The 21,236-nt window shown below is 54.3% G+C and overlaps 2 protein-coding genes across 5 annotated transcripts in view; both read left to right on the plus strand.

Annotated features, from left to right (window-relative positions):
• Window positions 1-1,036: 1,036 nt before the first annotated feature.
• On the plus strand, window positions 1,037-3,559 carry R3HDML (R3H domain containing like; the record flags this gene model as incomplete). The annotated part of the gene is made up of 5 exons (XM_080627840.1): window positions 1,037-1,297; window positions 1,725-1,843; window positions 2,349-2,481; window positions 3,232-3,347; window positions 3,433-3,559. The coding sequence occupies 5 exons, from the start codon at window positions 1,037-1,039 to the stop codon at window positions 3,557-3,559; spliced, it is 756 nt and encodes a 251-aa protein (XP_080483966.1).
• Window positions 3,560-5,244: 1,685 nt separating this feature from the next.
• Window positions 5,245-21,236, plus strand: part of HNF4A (hepatocyte nuclear factor 4 alpha) — a gene marked incomplete at both ends in the record, with an annotated part of 31,996 nt that continues 16,004 nt past the window's right edge. For 2 of the 4 annotated variants that reach the window (XM_080628242.1, XM_080628240.1), the window contains one exon: window positions 21,033-21,147. In XM_080628242.1, coding sequence (XP_080484368.1) covers window positions 21,033-21,147 — 115 coding nt within the window. Of the gene's footprint in view, window positions 5,294-21,026; window positions 21,148-21,236 lie in introns of those variants that run through there. The other 2 variants (XM_080628243.1, XM_080628241.1) reach the window with 2 other exon arrangements.

Here is a 21,236-nt window from a genome sequence, read left to right on the forward strand (position 1 = left end):
CCGGCGGGGGGTGAGGAGGTGACAGAGCTGTGAAGGTCCCAGAACAGGTTAAACTCCCATCCGGCAGCAAACGCCCTTCGCTGTCTGATGGACGGGTGGGCTGGGCTTTGCTCGCTCCCCCCCGGCAGCATCGTGCAGGGCTCAGTGCTGCTGCCAGCCCGCCCGTGTGTGGAGGCACCCGGCAGCCTATAAGTGCCCTAGCGCAGGGCTCCTTCCGAACCTTATGACCCTCTCCGGGAGCAGTCAGGATGCGTCAGGCGCTGCAGCGAGCTGCCCGCCTGGGCTAAGCTAAACCCCTCCTGCAGCCGCCACCGCAGGTTGGTCGCGAAGGGCAATCCCAGAGGCTGCCGGCGTGGGGCTCTGCTCAGTCCTCAAGGTACGTGTTTGAAGCACAACCTCCCCGCTGCTCCGAGGAAGGGCTGGCAGGGATGCTGGGAAGTGCCAGGCAGACGTCGGCCGATAGACGGGGGAATATTTCATTCATTCATTTCCCTTCCTCTAGAACTCTTTTTGAAAGGCGGAAAGTTCTGCTTTTGGCACTGATTTGTCTTCCCCTGAGGGAAGGAATCGTTAGAATTTGTTACTGGTGAAGAATTTTGCCGTGCATTTCTTTATCTGTATGAGATTGCCATTTGTGCTGGGGATTTATTCAACACACCAAACATGTGGGAAGTTACAGGGCAGGAGGCTGCAGCGAGTTTCTCAGCATGATCCTGTTTAACCGCTGCCTGACAGGTATGTGCAATGGCTGAAAAGATGGGGGAGGTTTTGTACTGATTTTATTCTTTAAAGGAAACAACAAGAAAACCAGTTCCCAAGACATCTCCCTGCCGGTGCTGGGGAATTTGCTGTGATGAGCGATGTTATTGAGGAGATTGACTTTAAAAAGCAAAACGGGAAGGGCTGTTTGCAAACCTGAGTGGTGCCTGTGCTGGTTTCCCTCCTAGACCCACGTGCTGGTCGCAGGGACCGGTGATCTTCCTTTACTCTGTGCAGGAGCAGAAAGCCACTGGCCCATCCGGCCGGCCGGGCTAGCATGACTGTGCTCCGCTTGCCGCTGTTCCTCACTGCCGTGGGCTTCTGGATGCCACAAGAGTCCAGCTCCCGCCTGCTGCCCAACGACACCGAGCCCCTGTCCCCTGCCGGGGGCAGAGCCGCGGGGCTGCAGTGGGGCACGGGGGTCCCCCGGGGCCATCAGAAGCGGTTCCTCTCCCGCCACGACATGAGCATGATTTTGGACTACCACAACCAAGTGCGGGCGCAGGTGTCCCCCCCCGCCGCCAACATGGAGTACATGGTGAGTCAGGCTCCAGTAGAGTATCTCTGGGTCCTTGGTGGGGTCAAGGGGCTCACCTGGGATGTGAGTGCCCAACCTGGTAGGGATGGGGCACCCACACATGGGGATGTCAGGGTTTGTGGCTATCATCTGTCCTAGGGGATGTTCCGTGTCCCTGGTGCAGGGCAGATGCAGTCTCTGTGCAGGAGGGATGGAGTCCTAATGGGGTGATGTGCTCACCCAGGGGCAGATTTAGGACCCCTGGTCCCATGGCTGTGACATCTGGGAGCTTCCCAGCTGTGGGATGGCTGCCCCAGGGCTTTTTCCAGCCTGATGTGGCTTTTGGACACCAATGGGTGCTCCCTGAGCACAGGAGAGTGGGTTTCTCCTCTTCCCTCCTCTGGGCAGCCAAAATTCCTGCCTGCCTTTTTCCTTTCCTCCTGGCCAGGTCTGGGATGAGCGGCTGGCCAGGGCAGCTGAGGCATGGGCTGCGCGCTGCCTGTGGCACCACGGGCCCCCCGAGCTGATGAAATATGTGGGGCAGAACCTCTTCATCCACTCGGGCAGGTGAGTGTCCTGCAGGCAGAGCAGGCTCCTGGGAACCCCCGCGTCTTGCAATGCTGGAGGAGAAGGAGCTGCAGCCACCCCTGGGTCAAGGAGCAGGGAGGCTCTGAGCCGGAGTTGCAAAGGACTGAGATGCAACCAGGGGCACATAAAGGCCCCTGTGGTGGAGATGGGGGGTCCAGCTCTTGCAGAAGGGTAAATACAGGAAGCCAGAGGTGCTCATCTGGGAGAATGGCATCAATTCCCTGTCTGCCTGACACATGGACCAGGGGGATGCAGGTCCTGGATCTCCACCATGAAACTGAGCACTCAGGGACCTCAAGTGAGGGTTGTGTGTCCACCAGTTCCACAAGTGGACTTGGCACAAGGATGTCATTGCCCCTTCTCACTAGCAGTGCTAAAACCCACTTCTCTCCCCATCCCTCAAAGTGGAGCCTTCCCCTTCCTCTCCATCATCCATGAGCCCTAAGGGGGAAGACGTCCACCTTACCTGCAGCACCCTTTGCAGGTCCAGCTCTGTCATCAACATGGTGAAATCCTGGCACCAGGAGAAGCAGCACTACTCCTTCCCGCACCCCCGCGAGTGCAACCCCCGCTGCCCCTCCAAGTGCAGCAGCTCTGTTTGCAGCCACTACACGCAGGTGAGCGTCACACACAGCCCCGGTGCAGTGAGCAGAGCTGGGGTCTGGGATGGAATCCTGGCAGCAGGGCTGGCAGCAGGCACTGTGCCTGCAGGATGGGTGCAGGAATGAATCCTGTCTGTGACGGAGCGGCTTTACAGCACCCAGCTGTGTCAGCAACCTGGAATGCAGCTCCTTCATCCCCTGGCACATCCACCGGCAGCCTGGCCAGCACAACATGGAAAACCTCCCTCTGCTTCCCAGTGCCAATCCCTAAATACCTCCTCTGCGCGGCTCCAACCTTTACTTGGGCGTCTGCATTCCTGTGCAGCTCATCCATGGGGATGCTCAGGGACACTCTGGGTTGCAAATGGGCAAGACACATTTTTAAGGAAGAAATTCAGCCTGGAGAGGCTTTAGGAGGAGCTTCTGGTGCTGTTTGCTCCCCCTGTGTGCAGGGTAAGCTGCTGGCTGTGATTCAGGGTGAGGTTTGGGATCTAATTTGGGTAAATTAGAGAACCAACCCAGACTCTGCTGCTCATTGGAGTGAGCAGGGGGCAGACGGGCTGCAGGCAGAAGGTGGACAGCAAAAGATCACCCTCTGGTGACAAAGCATTGCCTATGACGGGCACAGCCTCCAACCCAAGGAATCTGCTAGGCGGGATGCAATTCCGTGGTGGGACGGAGCCCTGCGCTGGGGTCCTGGGGTGGTGGATGTGGGATGCCTGGGTGGATGGTCACTGATAGCTCCTGCTCTCCATCCCGGTGCAGATGGTGTGGGCATCCTCCAGCCGCCTAGGCTGTGCCCTCAGCACATGCACCAATGTACATGTGTGGGGCAGCACGCTGCGGCACGCCGTCCTCCTCGTCTGCAACTACGCCTTCAAGTGAGTGCATGGAGGGAACCCTCCCAACACCCTCGCTCCCATGCCGGCGGTGGTGCTCAGAGGTGATGCTCTCCTCTCTTTTTAGGGGCAACTGGCAGGGAGAAGTGCCGTACAAGGTGGGGCAGCCATGCTCAGCCTGCCCCCCAGTCTATGGAGGGGGCTGCTCCAACAATATGTGCTTCACCGGACTCAAATCCAATCACGTCAGTTGATTCTAGGGCTGCAGCCCCAGGAGGAGCCTGCAGGAATGGGGATGGGGTGAAAAGGAGTTATTTATAACACTGATCCCCAGCAGCCCGGCTGTCCAATCTGCTTCATCCCTAGTGTAGGAAACTGCTTTTATAATATAAGATCGTAATTTTTAGCATATTATATATTATTATATATTATATATTATTATATATTATATATTTATATATTATATAAAATATTATATATTTTAGCATTTATAACTATTAGCATATACATATGCTCCAGCAGCACTTGTGTTTTCCGGCTGCTTTCCACTTTGCGGGAAATAGGAATGGTTCAGGTCCCTGTTTCCTGAGATAGGGATGGTTTCAGGGTGTGTAGGGGAGCGGGGCTGGCTGGCGTGGTCCCTGCTCTGCAGGCTTGGGGGCTTTCCCCACTGCCCCCCACCCGTGCTAAGGCAGAGGCTGCTGTAGGTGAATACCAATATGCTCCCCTTGAGGTGAGCAGCTGGAGAAGTGGAGAGCCCCAAGTGTGTCCCCGCTCCATGGCACACATCCCCACACCATCCCACTGCCCTACCTCACCCGCAGCGCCACTGAGCACCCCATTATCCACATCCCCTCCCTCCCTAGGACCTCAAATCATTCAGCAGACCCAGGGGTCCCCAAATTCCCAGGCCTTGGCTGTGATTCCTGCGATGCAGCTCACTGTGTCCCAGCGGTCCTCTCCTCACTTGCTCTGCTCCAATGCACGCTCCTTTGGGATTCCCCATATATTTGGTATCATCCCAGCAACACCTCTTGCATAAGGCCCTGCTTGCCCCAGCATGGAGCCACCGGTGGCACAAGGAACATTCTGGACTGTGAAACCCTCAGGGCTCCTCCTTGGTGCTGTGGTCCTGGAAGGAGCAGAGATATCCATGAGTGGCTGTGGAACGCTACAGGTCCCCTCAGTTTGGGAAGCAGAGAGGGATGTGAAGGAGCTGTGACTGCCCTGTGCCCTGGCGCTGTTCTCAGGGTACCACCCTGCATCCCACTGCAGCATCCCTGAGCCCCCCATCCCCAAGTGATCCCTCTGGTTCCACATGGAGTGGACAAGCCTCGGCTCATGGCTGGGGCATTTTGTCCCCTGTGCTTTGTCCAGGCTCTGCTCTGCCCGTGCCAGCCCCACAGCTCACCCCTCAGCCTCTGGTCCCCCATGTGGTGTTTGCCCCTTGCCCATGGGCAGTCTCAGCTGTGCTTTCCCCATCACAGATGGGCTATGGCACAAAACTGGCAGCACCCGGGATGCGGTGGAATCGGATTCAGCTTCCCTGTCCCCCTGCGGGCAGGGATGAATCCCAGCCCGTCACTGCCCTGGCCTTGACACCGGCGGGAAACGGGAGCCCCAAAAGAGTCCAGTAAAAGCCATGTTTGAGTTTCTAGCTTGGCAGCAGTTACTATAGCTACAGCAACGGCACCTTGCAGATTGGTTTCCATAAGAGCTTGGTTACTATTTAACATCTCCACCCACATTAGCCCTGATTAAGCGAATCAATAAGATAACAGGAGAGGCAGGTTTTGTCGCCCTGCCTCTCCGCGCTCCCTCCTGCCTTCACCTCGCTCCTTAGTGAAAGACATTTCGATTTATTTATTTAGATTTCTTTTTATTCCTCTACCTCCTCGGGTTTTCCGCCCCAAGTCCCCATAGCAGTAGCCGGCGAGACATGGTCAATGTAAGCACCCAGCTAAGCGCTAAGATGGAGGCTCCATATGGTGAGTACAGCGTTCCCATCGCCCGCGCTGCCGCCCCAGCGTCGCTCGCGGGAAGCGGGGCTGGGAATGGGCAGCAGCCCCCAGCCCCACATCCCGGCCTCACCGCGCTGCCTGGCCCCCACCGCCTCAGGTACCTGGAGATGGAGGCAGGAAAAGGGTCCCCAATTGACCTTTCTATCGTATAAATACATATCTATCTCTGTGCTTTCTCTCTTTCACTCTGCTTGGCTCAGAGAAGGAGGCACGTGCCCAAGGGAGCAGAGCTGGCGCAAGGGGCTGCTGCAGGGCTTGCTTGCAGCACAAGAGGAAGCAGTTTAGAGAGGAGGTGACGCTGCCTTAGGACATGCAGCCAGCCCCGGTGCAAAGGCTGTGGTGCCTGTGGCATGCCAGGGCTGTGTGAGCAGGCACAGCGGGTGCCTGCCAGTGCTGCTGCTCTCACCCAAGGCTGGGGCTGGGCAGGTTCCCAGCAGGGACCGTAGTGCCCGGATGAGCAGCAGCTCCAGTGTCTGTGGTACAGAGCAGCAGGCAGGGAGCCTGCCTGCAGGGAGATGCACACCAGACCTGTGCCCGTGCTCCCTGCATGGCACAGCAGGTACCAGCCTGGAACAGCCCCGTGCCACTGCTCTTGTTGGCTGTGCTAGATGCCTTCTGCCAACAAACACGGGCACCAGGGGACAGGTCCCCCTGCCCAGGCTGTCACCAGACCACTGTTGTCCTCAGGATGGGTTCAAATGTGCCCATGCTACAGCTTACCTGCACAGCGAGGGGCTGGGGCTGGTTCCATGTGGTCTGGGAACCTCAGTTCCCTGGGCATGGCCAGCATGCGGAGGAAAGCCTCAGTAAACAAGGTCTCACAGTTACGAGGTTCTCCGTCATCCTCATGGATCTCCATCACTTCCTTGTGGCTCTCCATCACGTCCTCATGGCTTTCCATCACTTCCTGGTGGCTCTCCATCACTTCCCTGTGGCTCTCCATCACTTCGCCTGGCTCCCCATCACACCCCATGCCTCTCCATCATGGTATCTTGCCTCTCTTCACTGCATTTTTCATATCCTGCTCCCCTTCTCCTTTACCACACCTCAGTCACGAACACACACAGCCTCACCAGCCCACACTCAGCCAGGTCTCAGGAGGGTTTATGGGACTCCCAGGCCACCTCCTCGCACTTTGCCCATGGCCTTGTTCTGGGTGGTGCCTTCTCCTGCTCCAGGCTGCAGCCTCCTGCGGGTGCCACCTCCAGCCCTAAGCCCCAGGGTGCAAACCCAACCTCATTTCTGTAGTGAGCAACAGGCTTTGCCTGGCAGACGCAACGCAAGGAGCTGAACAAGCTCTTTAATCACTTACGGTTAAGTTATTCTGCCCACTTGCAGTTGGCTCCAATGGGAGCAGCCGCTTGCCCGCCCTGGCACATCAGTGACCTCCAGCACAGGCAGGCACACATTGCCACTGTTTTGTCCTGATTTTTTGTTTTAATCCTGATTTTCCCCCAATATTTCAGCCTGAGGGTCAGTGATGAGCCATGGGGAAGGCACAGGCAGGGCCGGGTACCGCAGGGTGGCTGGAGAAGAGTCACTGCACATCGCATCATCTGCTCCCGTGGCCAAACAAAGCCATGGGACTTCTGCCTTCGAGCCCATCGTGGGGCTGAGCCTGGGGCCTTGCAAGGGGAAGAGAGAAAAATAATAAGAATAGAAAGGCAAGAAGGGCCTCCCAGACCAAAGGGGGAGGAAGCTCAGTGTTGGCAGAAGGAGGGGAGTCCTCATAAATAAAACAGGTGAAAAAGTTAACCAAATAGAGGCAAGGAAGGGCTGGGGACTGGGCAGTGCCTGGCAGTGCTGTGGGGCTGGGCTGTGTGGCAGGGTGGGCACAGCAGCTGGATGTGCCATGGGGCTGATGGCAAAGTGGTGGCCAAGCCCTTTCCAGGGTCACTGGGGAGATTATTCTCTTGAAAAGCAATGGGATGCTCCAGGCAGTGGTGGTGCGCTGAGTTCCACCAGTGCAGCCAGCCCCAGCCACCCCTAGGGCATTGCTGGGGCTCAGCTGATGGTGCACACCACATCCACCAGATGAGCCTTCAGCCTTGGAGGGGTCATTTTCAATTTCCTTTGACAGATGGAAAGACTTCCTGATTTTTCTGTCTCCCCATCTATGAGGGGCTTCAGCATTTCAGCATCTGTTTGAAGCCAGGGTTATATTGAGGGAGAAGCTGGGTGCTGGCACTTGGCCTCAGGATGGCGAGTGGGTCTAGCCTGCTCTTTACAGCAGTGGCATTGATAAGATCAGAGCGAGGCATTCACCCACTGCAGTTCCTTCAACCCTCCCCATCCATCTCTGCCCCAGACTGTCAGCAGCATTCCCCTTAAACCATACCTTGGAGGCACTGATTTCTCTCCCATCAGACCTGTGCCTGGTGTAAAGGATTTGGAGGATGCTCTGCTGGAAAGGGCTCCTCCAGGCGCACTGGTGCTAAATCCCCAGGGGAGGCTGCAAGTGAGTGTGTGAGAGGGTAGGGTATGGAGAAGGTGTAAGGGGCAGCAAGTTGGTGATGAGACCCCAGCTCCACCTTAGTCCTCCAAATGAGACTTGGGCACAATCCTGGCAATTTCCTTCAATCCCAGCACGGGCAGCACCTCTCCTTTGTATATTGGAAGTGTCTCAGAGCCAGGGATCCCCGGAGCCGGTGGTTACAGCAGGGCCAGCTCAGTAAAGCAGCTCTGGAAAGTAGCTGAAAACTGCAAGCCGCCAGAGCTGCTTGAGCAGCTTGGTCAGATGTGGGAACAGCTTCAGGTGAAGAACGTAAGAGGAGGCAGAAGTTCTGAGGATTTTTACTTTTCAGTATGAAGCAGCTATTTCCCATGGACAAATTGATCTAATTATAGCTTTACACTAGATACTACCCAAACTGAGCTTCCCTCCCTTGATTTCTCATGTCAGCTGCTATTTAATTCCTCTGTTTACTCCTTGTGCTCTGTGTCCATGGCATGGAGGCCATCAGGGACTTGTAAGTTTTGGGACACCTGCACGGGTCCTTCCCTGTGCCCACTCCTACCATCCCCACTGACTGTTAGTGGTATTTATAACACTGGCAGGGTCAGCACTTACCAGGGCAAGAAACCGCTGAGCAGGGTCTTGCTGCACCCAGAAATAAGCCCTGGTATTCAGATGGGATGCAAGAGGAACAATCACTGCTTTAGCTGCCTTGGCTTGATCCTGAGGCTTGGGGAAGAGGGAAGAGGGTCTCCTCGGGGAAGAATAGGGGATGCTCTGCATCGCTGGGAGCTGCAGGGATGCTGCTTGGTGTCAAGACAGTGACTGCATTTGTAGCAGGGCTGCAGCTTCCACCACACCGGGGCAGCCGCCTCACCCCAGCACTTAACCAGGCAGCAGCACGCCCTGGTCTGCAGCTTCACTTGGAAACACCATGGCAATTTACAATGGGAGTGAGCACAGAGGGCTGGGGTGAGCTCCAGCTCTGGGAGGTGAGCAGCACAAGGCCTGGGAAGGCTTGAGGAGTGGCTGAGAGCTATTTCGAGCTCCGCAGGGCGGGTGTAGGTGTGTGGGTCAGACGGGCTCGGTTGGTCTTCTGCTGACATTTCTCAAACGGCATTAAAATGATGTTTGTCTAAAGTGAGTGCAAAGGGGTGGTGAGCGACGGTGGTCCTGCAGGCAGCAAGGTCTGGGTGATCTTCTTTGAAATACAGCAGTATTTGCAGTGGGATCATGGCCAGCAGTGGGCACAGGCAGCGCACAGGGCAGAGCCAAGGGGTACCTGGAGCACAGGGATCACCTACAAGTGTCTCTGTGGTGGGCTTGGGGTTAGAGCAGGGCAAAGACTGCGAAAAAACATCCATGATGTTTGTGTTCAGGCTCCCCCTCTGTTTGCTTTCCTCAAATATTGGAGCAAACAGCGTTCCTGGCAGAAATGTTTGTGGAAAGAGCAAATGTTGCAGAATTTCACGAAAGGCAAATTTCAAGGTAGTGGCTGTATCATGAACCCAGGGCTGATGGCTCTGCCCTGGGCACAGGCACCACATTCCCACTGGGGCCTCTGAGCAAAGCCAGGTCCCAGAAGCAATTACCCTCAAGGAACGAGCCCAGTCCAAGCTTCAGCCTGAGCATCAGCAGAAATTACCCAGCAAATCTCTTCAGAAAAGACTAACGGTGTCAGTCAAAAACTAACAGTGGGCTCTGGATGATGCACTGAAGCAGCTCCATACAGAGCAAGTGGCTCTGGAAAGACACCAGTAGCTGAGGAGCAGGTGGATCCTGGCTTCGAAAAGCTGAAGTGCCTGCAAGGCAGTACAGGACTTTCTATCCCAAAATGCTGCAGCCACTGGAGGGACCCTGGCTGCATCCTCATGGCACCAGGAGCCCCAGTGCTGAGGGGTGGATGGGGATCTGGGGACCATCACCGTGGGCTCAAGCCCTCTGAGCCCCCAGCACTAAGTGTCCCTGCAGGCTCAGCCAGTGCTGGCATCTTCTGTTGGGAAGAGGACTGGAGGTGGCAAATGGGTGATACTGTGTGCCTTCCGCTGTGGGTCACCAACCATAGGCCATCTCCTCTGCAATGGGAGCCCTGACACATTCTCCTTCCCTGCACAACCAAACTGGTTTGATGCCCTGATTTTCTTCGCAGCTCTATAGACCTCTGACCATGCTCATCCCACCACAGGCTGCCTTTGCTGTGGCTTTGCCCATCCACCCTAAAGCCCTTCTGGCAGGGTAGGTGGCTCAGCTCCAGCCACCAAGCATGGGGCACCCAAACTCACCACTGTGGGACCAGTGGGCACCTTTCACCTGCCTCTGCATCAGAAACCTTTTCTGGCCATGGGTGTGTGTGAGATTTCATAGGCGATAACCCCTGGGAAAGTGGGAAACGCAAGGAGAGTCATATACTCAGCTTCCTGGCGTGGCCCAACGCTCTGCTCAGGAGAGCCAATGTCAACAGATAGACCTGAAGGGAGAAGCAAAACCAAATACATGAGCACTTTGCAGAACAAGAGCTGTAAAACCTGCACAAACCTGAACAAGTGCCACAACACTCTTTTATACAGTCAGAATCAATAGTCAAGCCCACTCAAGGTGTTTGCTGACACATAAACGACAGCCACCACACTGTGTTTATGGCCCAGTGCTGCTCCTCCTGCCCCATTCAGCCACTTCTCTCCCCAATTCTGCTCCAAGCGGAGGCTCAGTATTTTGCTGCATGGTCCCCAAAGCCTTGATATCCCATGATAAGAAGCTGCTGCTCCTCTCCAGTGTGCCAGCCTGCCCTGGTTTCCAACCAGCTGGGCAGGTCCTGCATCCCACCCCATCATCAGGATAGCAGGGTCCATCCCACTACCAGCTCAGCCTGGGACGAGGATGCACTGTTGCTAACGTCACCCAAGGAAATTTGGCCATGTGCTGTGAGGCTGCTCAGGATGTCAGGTTAATGGATAGGGCAACACTGTGGGGCTCAGCAGGAGGCATAAAATAACAACTGCTCTGTGGAAAAAAGCCCTGCCTGTGCTGCAGGCCCCCATCTAGCAAGCTGCGTGGCCTCTCACTTGCAGCCACCATGGCACATGAGCAGGTCCTTCCCCAAGGATGGGCAGACTCAGCCAGATCGAGGTGCCCCAGCAGGAAGGAACAGAGAGGGCACTGATGGGTGCCCAAGGGAAACAGCCATTGGCAGGGTAAAGGTAGCACAGGGAAATGAAGGGTGGAATAAAAAGGAGGGAAAAGGGGACAAAGAGCCAGGCTTCAGATCCACAGCCTGGCTGCTTCCCTCCCTAGAGTCTGCTGCCATCAGGGACTAAATGGCAGTGGAATGGAGGCGGTAGTTTTGCCGCCCCATGGATACCCTGGTGGAAGCAGAGGTGGGCACTGCCTGCAGCTCATCCATGGGTGTGCTCAGGGACTGCCACTGTCTGAGAGAAATCTCTGTTGACCTGGGTGTGTTTCTGTGCTACAGGCATTGAAACCTGTGTGGAAACAGAGGGGTGAAGGGAGGCATCATAGGGTTACGCACAGTTCAGCCCCAGCCCTGCCCTCGATGCTGCTCCCGGCTCCATGCGGGCAAGCTGGGCATCAGCGCACCCCTTCCCTGGGCATGGAGCCAATGTACAGACTTGTGGTCATTCCCCATCCCTGACTCATCAGGAGTCTTCTGGCAGCTGCCAGCTGCATGCATTCCAAATTAATGGGAATGCATCACAGGCAGCCCTGGGTGGGAGCTGCAGAGATGGGACAGGAACGGTTTAGGAACGGTTTAGCTCCATTAGACTTACACCTTTGAGATGGTGCTCAGGATCCAATCCAATGTCTCTGAATGGCAGGAACGAGCTCTCTCCTCCTTAGCACAGTGAAAGCAGAAGTGGGCTTGCTGGGACGAAACCCATTCAAGAAGGAAGGAAAGCGCAGGAAAATGGGTGCTTCAGATGGGCTTGGCCCCGAGATGGTTCTTCTGGGTACAGAGGCCATGCTTGCTCCTGGCCATGGCTGAGGCACAGGGTTGCATTGCCAAGGTGCCCAGTTCTCCCTTCCAGCATTCAATGTATTGCTCAGTGCCTGTGAAAACCCAGCGAAGTGCACACTAATCCTACACCTAATTTTCCTCCTCCGGGCCAAGCAGAGCCCCATGTGCTGGCACACACTCCCTGCAGAGGAGAAACGTGTCTGAGGGACAAAACTCAGCGCTGCCCAAAGACAGGGACTGGGCACACAGCTCCCTCTGCCACCCTGCTTCATCCCCACATCCCCATCCCTGCGTGTTATGATGGTGTCTGGGAGGGACAACAAAGGTCGTTTCTCAAGGATATGCTGCTCTGGGTATTTATATAGAAACATCTTAAAGCGAAAGCGGGCAGCCTCTCCCCAGAGAGGGAGTCAGACCCACTCCTGCTGTTAAACACACCCAGGCATGTTTTCTGGAGCAGCCTCCGGAGCTGCCCTGCACAAACCCAGCAGCAGGCCTGAGGCCAGGGTGAGGGCACCTCAGAAAGGTGGCCCAGAAAGCAGCCTGTGGGCACTGGCAGCAGGGCACAGACCCAGAGCCACCTTATAATTCCTCTCCGGGTAGTAGCCAGAAGCCTTTAAAACCTGCGGCTCTGCAGCACAAACTCCTGCTCCCCATCAAATCTCATTGTGACCAGCATTAAGGGATTAGCCCGTCCCTGCCGCCGCACCACAGCCAGCTCTGGGCATGGCTGGTATCCCGCTGCCCACGGGGGGCTCGCTGGCTGCACGGCCCCGTCCCAGGGTGAGACTCCCCTAGCTCTACCTGCAGAGAAGATGAATGGCAGCACATACAACCTGCTCCAGGAAAAACCAGGTACCCACTACGCTCCCGCTGGCACTCACTGCAGGTAGAGAAGTAGCTGCAGAGGCGATGTGAATGAAGGGCATTGGCAACCCCCAGGGTCTCCAGTGGGGTTTCAGAGCAGCAAAATATGCTAATCCCCCACATACATACCGCTGGTCTGCATCTGAGGGGACCCCAATGTCCCTGGTTTCTGTTCTGGTTTGTGGGTGGTGATGGCTGTTGTCCCCAAGCTTGATTCTAGGGCTCTTGAGAGAGATACCCTAACTCAGGAGCATGGTGGGGTGGGTGCTGGGCCTCCTGGGGGAAGAGATGGTGGAGACGGACTGGTGTCCCACAGACACCCCGGCTGTGTCATTTGGGAAATGAATTGGTCGTTCTCAGTCCAGTTCCCAGTGCCTGTCATCACTGCCTTAGCAGGCCCAGGGATGCACCCTGCCAACCTCCAGCACAACTTCTGGTCCTGCCCTGTTTTACTGCCTTAGCTCCTTAGCCAGAGCTGTGCAGTGGGGCTTACTCAGCCCTCATAATCAAAGCATAAAAGCAACTACACCAGTTTCAGTTCTGGCTGCACCGAGCTCTTACAGGAAAGGTCTTTTTGGGTCCCACTCCAGCTCACGTCCCCTACCAGCCAGCTCCCACAGGGACCATAGTGAGGAAGCTGACTGGACTCAGGGTGCTGCTGGGGGCCCTCCAGGCACTTGGACATGTTTGGTGCATCCCAAACCCCGAACTCCTCTAGAGCCTCGTCCACAAAACACCCCAACAGCCTCCACTCAACCCTGGGGCACAGCAAAAATCCTGGGGCTCCTCTTGCTTGAGCAATCTCCCCAAGCAGAGCTTGTGCTGACAATGGGGTTTGTGCCTCCTGGGGCAGCCTGCATCCCAAATCACCATCCCGTGGGACGAACTCCCCACAGCAGCAACCCACAGGGAGCCACGTGCTGGGAGCTGCTCCCAGCAAATACCTGTGCTCTTTATCAGTGGCGATTGATTTAGAAAAGTTCATGGTTGCCGTGTCCCATGATTGGTTTACTAAGAAATGGTTCATTTCCTCAAATGATGTAGTTTATGGTCATAATATATTTTAATTTTTTTATGATACAAGAGGCCAATGGCACTGGGCCTTCCAGGAACGTAAAGGGACAAATAATAGTGTTATCCTGTCTTGGAGACATAGGTCAAATGCTCAGAGGCTAATTAGCTGTTGGCTATGTTGCTTGTTAGCTGACAGCCAAGCAGTTGGCACTGCAGTGTCATGCCCCTGCGTGATCTTCTCCCCTCCCCATGCAACAAACCTCGCCTGTAGAAAGCTCCCCTGTTCCCATACCTTGCTTGCTGCTGTGTGTTTCTGTGGCAGTAGACAGGATGCTCTGTTGCACGGGAGGTGCTGTGGTGGCCATCGGCTGCAGGGGTGCAAAGCTGCTGTGGTCATGGAGCTTCAGGGTGCTACTTTGCTCCCACTTACCCCTCTGGCACTTGGTGTGCTCCGGTGACTGAGGACACTGGGGACAAGTGCCTATTCAGGCACTCTGCACACTCCTATGGAGAAAAGGCATTTAGCACTGACTTGTTTCCTTCTGACTCCAGAAACCAGAATCTCTCCAATTTTAACTTGCCACTCCTTGCTTTCTTATTTTTACCCCACGCCCAGCCTACCTTCCCCAGTTCAGACCTGACCAGTGCTCCAGCAACCTTACACCTTCCTCATGCTGCCTCCCATCCCTTTCCTGAGACGCTCTCCCAAAGTTCATCTCCCCACCCAGGGTGACTTTTCCATCAGGAAGATGCTTTTTGCCCTTGATGAGCCCTTCACTTGCCCTCCTTCGGGGACACAGGCTCAGATTTGCCCCATTGAACAATCCCTCCACATCCCCAGCAGCTTTGCAGTCCTTTGCCTTTATTTCTAGTGAGGGCTGATCCCGAGAGCCCCAGCAGTGACTGGGGCTCAGTCCCCATCTTGGCTGCATCCACGTTTGCAAAAAAAGAGAAAAGCAGCTTAAAAAAGAAAGGTAAAACTTGCTTGGTTGATTTTGGCTGTTCTCCACCCATTGCTTCACCAGCTGGAACGATTCGGGGCTGTTTCATGTATGTATAACGAACGCAGAAGTCAATGAAATCTAAATCCCTTGCAAGGGGGATGACAGGGGTGAAGGGAGAGGATCTCTAAACTGCTAAATAGGGCGCTCTGTAGGGCTCTTCTTTTCTGGGAAGTTATAAGATTACTTCAGTTACAAAGGCATTACATTAATCTGCTAAACAACTCCAGATGTGGGCTGCTGAGATCCCTGGCACACTGAACACATGAGCTGGTGAGGCATGGAAAGCAATAGGTGCTCGTTGCTAGCAGCAAACCCTCTCCACCGCTGCTGCTTCCCTGCGGCTTCTGCTCTCCCATTTAAACTGGGCTTAAATAGCTGGATTCAAGCTGAGCATCTGCCAGTGCAGACAGCAAACCTGAAACAGCACGTGGCTGTGCAAAGCACGTGCTTTCCCAGGTTTCCTCCCTCATAAGCAAGAAGGTGTTCTGCTCAAAAGTGCTGGATTGTGGTTTAGATGGAGCACAGCGCTCGCTTTAGTGGTTTAGGTGAGGCAAGCGGGATCAGCAGCTGGAGCTGGAGCTCAGGATGAGTTACAGCCTATGGGGTAATGCAAGATGAATCAACAGTTCCTCTTCCTCACTTGGTCTGAGAACAGTTCACACTTACTCTCCTAGCAAAGCAACGGCTCCCAAAGAGTATTAGTAATTACTTCCTCAAGTGCTCTGAGCCTTTGTTTGGCAGGATAATAAACCCCTTTCTGGTCCTGGGATGAAAGCAATGCACAGTGTTATCAATATATGCTGAAATGGTCTGTCTGCCCTCATGTTTGCAGTTCTTTTCCTAATGCTTTTACATACCAGCTTCTTATTTTAGCTCCAATAACTGCCTCCAGCTCCAACATTCATCCCAGCTTTGGCTAAAACGCACATGTTGCTTTTGGAGTTCAAGCAACCTCCTTTGAAGTATCTCTTTCCCCATGTCCAAAAACTGCTTTGATTCTCCATAAGGTGATTTTATGTCCTGGGGACAGTTCTGGTTGATTTGGCCACTTTCTGATAGATTTAGCATTGGTGAGAAACACCTGAGGTTGTGGGGAAGCTGCCTCCATCACCCTGGGCGGTGCTGGGGAGCTCAGGGTACCACTGCGTGTCACAAGCTCACCAGTGACAGCATGTCTGAGGTCTGCTCAGGCATCATCTGCCCTGGACACTGCCCCCAGCTCCAGGCAGTGTCTGTGCCAACCACAGCACTAGGGAAAACGAATCACCAAGAGTGATCTGGTTTTGCACAGGAAGATGAAATGCCTGTGTCTTCCCTCGGGGACCAGGTCTGGCACACGGCTGTAGTCACCTCCTGCCTCTCAGGGCTGGATCTTTTTGATCCATGTCCCTGGATGCAGGTGGTGGATCTTTCTGGTTCACCTCCACAAGGTGCTTTGCTGGGGCAAGGACATGTTCTGTGAGGCTGGCGAGGGGCAAACAGACCCTGAACAGCTTCTGCTGAATCGTCAGTTTTACTGGAGACTTCTCGCTGCTGCTGGGGACATTGTGGGGTGGACGCAGGCACTGACCCCAGCTGTGTGTCCATCGTACGACTGCCCAGAGCACAGACAAAGATCCTCTGCTTGAACTGAGGGCTTGTTTCAGCTGCACTGACCTGCACCTCCCCAGACCCTGCCAAATTCCTTGGAGATGCTTTTAATGCACTGACGACTTTGCTCCAGAATCATGGCATGGTAGAAGTCAGAAGGGTTTGACAGTGTGGCCTAAATATCCCTGTTTACAAAAAGTCTGACAAAACATGAGCCCTTGGCTTTATCTTTCCCATTTGGAAATAGCCACAGAGCAAATATACTTAAGGCATGAAGGGAGGGGGATTTATATTGACTTTAGAAAAAGCTGTTCTTTAAAAACAGGAAAAAAAAGCTCATCCTCGAGCTGCGCAGACTGGCTGTTAGACCCAAAAGTCCTGCGTGGAGGCTTAAAGCCTACCTGCTAATGTGTGGCAATGCTGTGTGAGCAAGTCATGCAGTAAACTGCTCTCTGTTAATTTTTTAATGTAGAATAAACAGGTCAAGAAATGATTAGCATGAGAGTAAGTTGAGCTTAATCAGGAGAAGCAGAAAAGATGAGAGGGAAGAGGCAAATTGGAGTTATCAGTTAACCATATGGAGTGGCTTTGCCTCCAAAAGCTCATGTTCCCTCTCATTTTTCATCCCCTCTGAAGCCGCCTTTTCCCCCCTTCCCTAATTTAAATGATGAGCTAAAATTGCTGATATAAGCACAACGGAAGCTCTTGTTTCTCCTTCTTGTTTTCTATCTGCAATGGCTGCCCAAATGAATTGCAGGTGATAAGGTTCCTACCTGGTTATTCCCGATGGTCCTTCCCATTCCGTGCGGAGCAAGGAAGCCGCTGACATTTAGGTTGAAACACACAGAATCCTCTTTATGCAAGCACGAGCACTCTGCTCCAGTGCAAAAGGAATGATCCCAGCAGATCCAGGGGCTGAGCGGAGGCATCTGCGGGCAAGGGGAAGAGCAGCCCTCGGGACTGCTTGGAGTGGAGTTTGGTCAGTGGTCGGAGATCTATATTCTCCGATAGGCAGGACTTTGTCCACAAACTGGAATTTGAAATTTCAAAGGGGAAAAAAAAAAAAAAGGGCAGAAGGGACCTTTGCATGTGTGGAGACGACGCTGCCCTGCGACTCATGGACTCATGGCCTTTGTCTTGTAACTGGGCTTCGCGCTTCCCCAACCGCTCGCTTGGCAAAATGGTGGTGGGATGAGTGGGGGCCTTGGCCTTGTTCAGGGCTGTCCTGCTCTGGAGAGGTTTCAGACCCAAGCCCATCTCTGCTTCGCTTGCATGCCAAGGAGAAGCCACTGCAGTCCCACAGTGGCCTTGGAGCTGTGAGTGACATGGGAGCAACCTGGAGTCAGGGCTGCAAGAGGCAGTGGTGGCATCACTTGTGTAAGGAGAGGTTGGTCCTGCTGGCATTTCTGCCAGGGATTTCTTAAGAGTGCAGAGCTGTGAGAGGGGAAAGCAAAGGGCAGGAGGGCCCCAGGCTCCTCACTGCTGCCTGGTCACTGTCCATGCTCAGAAAGCTGCAGGTGACCCCAGAATGGGGGATCTGGTCAATGCTGGAGGGCAGGAATGGGCCAGCAGGACCTGCAGGAGCATAACCCACACAGGGGCACTGAGGAGATGTGGCCAGGCTCCTCACAGGGTGCGTGGTGAGAGGAGATCAATGGCCATAACAACGGGAGAGAGGTTCAGACAGTGTCTAAGGAGAAACCTACTCACCATGAGGACAGTCAAGCATCAGTTGGCTAGAGAGGTTGTGTGGTCTCCATCCTTGGCCCTGCTTCCAGCAGGAGGTTGGAGTAGAGACCCTGGGGTCCCTTCCAACCTCAATGATCCTTTAATCTTTCAACACCCTGGTCAAGAAGGGCAGAAGGAGCCCTGAGAGAGGAGCTTGCTCACCCACTTAACATGAAGAGCTAGCAAGCACGGTAGCTCATGACATCCTTACCATAAATGCTCTATTATATACTCTATTCCTGACCCTCATTTACTGAGCAGCATAGATTTTATTTTCAGGGAATCTCCTTTTGCTTTGGATGAATTTACCAGCCAGGGATATATAGATGAGGCAGAATTAGGGTCATGATGTGCCACTGTGGGAAAGGATTTACTGCTCAAAAGATAAAAATTAAATAATCATTGGCACAGAACATCCCCCAGAGCTGCCATGGTCTCCTCTGCAGGATCTCCTGGCTAGGAAATAGTGGGTGGAGGGCTCAGAAAATGGGAACAGGAGGAGAGAGGAGGGGACCTGAAGGCTGAATTTCCCCTGAGCACTTAGTCTGGGAACAGCCTTTGCCTACCAGTGGGGGTTTGCCAGCTATGAGGTGTCTCTTTCTAGAATAAAAATGACAAAACATCTCCCGTAGGACAGAAGTGCTTGAATCCACCCCACAAACAGCCACTGACTTGAACATCTCCATCTAAAGCAGCTGCAGGGCAGCAGCATCCTGTTGGCTAGTACAAGCCATGACTACACTGGCAAGCTGTCCCAAACCCCACCATGCAGGGACATCAGGGGGAGACAAGGACTCCCCAGGCAGAACACTGCCAGGGAGACCATGCTCAGGGAGCAGCCAACGTGTTTCCATCATGAGCCCATCTCCAGGGCAAAGGAATCACACGGTGTCCTTGGCAGGTCCGAGACAAGGGATTTGGGAGGGGGCACTGGTGACCAATGGAGGACACCGGTGGTGAGAAAACGACAGTCAACACAACCCCGGTTGGGAAGCACCACGTCCCATTGACAGTCCTGGCCTCATGAGCCACCTAATGCTCTCCAAACTTCCCCGCTCCTTATCTGCCGCTCTCCTGCACACGCTGCCTCACCGGTTTCTATTCCTGGCCCTCTTAATCCTTCCTGCCCCGGGAGCAAACGGCCTTTGCAGCCTTCCTGGCTCAGCAGGCTATTCAAAAATCAGGTTTGTTTTGCTGAGCAGAGCAGAACGGGCCATGCTTTTACGATATTTTACTAGACGCTGTGGCAAATCCTGCACATATTTGAGGTAGTGTCTGTAGCATTTATCTAATCAAAGGGATCATCGTGGCCTGGCCAGGATTGGGATGGAGGTCTCTGGAATGAGGTCACGGAGGGGGCTATGCCCTACCTTAGTATCCCCATCCCAGGGTGCTCATTGTGAAAACAATTTTTGGCTCAAGACTGCTCCTACCAAAGGGAAAAGCCACCGGCACGTGAGTGCCAAGAGCATCGGGAGCGCAGACCGGATGACTGTTTTCCCTGCAGCAAAGATCATTTATCACATTCCCCCTGCAGCAGAAGATCATCTATCACAGTCCCAAGTGAGAAAGCCCTGTGCTCAGCTTCACACCTGCAGTTTTAGGGCAGAAATGCTGTTTGGAGGTGCTATATAGGTCACAGTTTCAGGGGCCAAGGGCTGCTTGAATAGTGCCTTGTGCTCCTAAAATGTGAACAGCAAATCCTCACCAGCATCACTGCACAAAGACATTTCCTGTTATAGAGCTGTAGACCTTGGTGTCACGTTGTGGCAGCAATGCCACAACATGACACAGCACAGCTCTGGGTGCCAAAGGGGCTAGGGGTGCATTGGGGTGCTGGGAAGCACAAACACGAGCCAGTTGGAAGCCCAAATCAGCAGCCTATGGACTCAGTCACCTGGTTGCGAAATCATGGGGATGTTTTCAACGCAGAGCAAGCTGATACCGAACCATTAATGGCTGGCTCTCCAGGGCCTTGCAGCCAATGCCATCCAGCCATTGATTACATTCCCAGTCACCGATCTTGTTATTACGCTGAAATATCTCAGTCCTGTCTAAAGTGAAGGGGCAGGGGGAAGGAGAGCATCCAGATAAGCAAGTAGAGCACAGGCAGCTCTGCTGCTTGCTCTGGCCCCCTGCTCCGTACAAGCAGGGTCCAACCCAAGTTCTGAGTGAAGCAGCAGAACCACCGATGGTGCTGGTGACAACCGCACCCACAGAAGGAAGAACCCCACTGCAGAGCGGGATTTTACATGAAGCCCAAGGCTGGGGGCTTGTGGCACAGGGTGGCTCTGGTAGCGGGACAGGAGCAGCCCCAGGGATGCCCAGGGTGTCCATGCCTCCCCCAGCCCCGCTTGCTGTTTGGGCACGGCTGCAGAGTAGGATCTGTTTATAAGGGCATCCAGCCCCCATAAAACTCTGTTTATAGGGAAGTAAAAGGAGTCATATGTCATTACTTTGCATAGCAACGTGTAAATTGCCAGGCAGGCACTGACCTTCTCTGACTGGGAGGGAGAGGAAAGGAGAAGGGGTGGGAAGGATGTTGGGAGCAAGAGAAGGGAAAAACAGGGGTGAAGACAGCCAGCAGTGGAGAGGAGAAGGCAATGACAGAAGTGAAGAGTAACCTTGTTCTCCTGTCAGGGGGGTTTCCAAGCTTTCCACTCCAAGTACTGTTAAGACCAAGAGCAGCAGCTCAGCATCAGGGTCAACAGCCTGGGAAGGTGCTCCCTCATCGGCAGTGCCTGCTCCCGTGCCCTGCCTGCGCATGGGAGCCGGGATCGGCAGAGTGCCTTGAGATGCAATAATAAACAGTCAACAAGAATCACTGCTGCTCCACCAAAAAAAAAAAGCAGCTTAGCAGCGTTCACAGTGGGTGAGATGATTAAAGATTAACCCCCTGCCTCCTGCCTCCACCCCTCTGGGGAGTATAGGCCTTGAGGCTCAGCAAATCCTTTCAGAGAAATACCTGAAATAAAAGACAACAGATAGGGACGCAGCGAAGACAGAGGGAGGCAGAAGGGCCAATAGCCTCGGACAAGGGAATCGGTACAATCTGGCCAGTGTTTGCGGATGATAATGCGCCTTTCCAAAGCCCTAATAGACATGGAGATGGCAGATTATAGCGCGGCGCTAGACCCGGCATATACCACCCTGGAGTTTGAGAACATGCAGGTGCTGGCTATGGGCAACGGTAAGTCCCCTCCGTCTTCTCCCCTCCGTTGTGGTGGGATGCACCAGGGGATGCAGGAAGAGAATTCCTTGGGGTGGCTGCTGAAATGG

This window comes from Psittacula echo, assembly GCF_963264785.1.
Source record: "Psittacula echo genome assembly, chromosome: 12".
Taxonomy (NCBI): Eukaryota; Metazoa; Chordata; class Aves; order Psittaciformes; family Psittacidae; genus Psittacula; species Psittacula echo.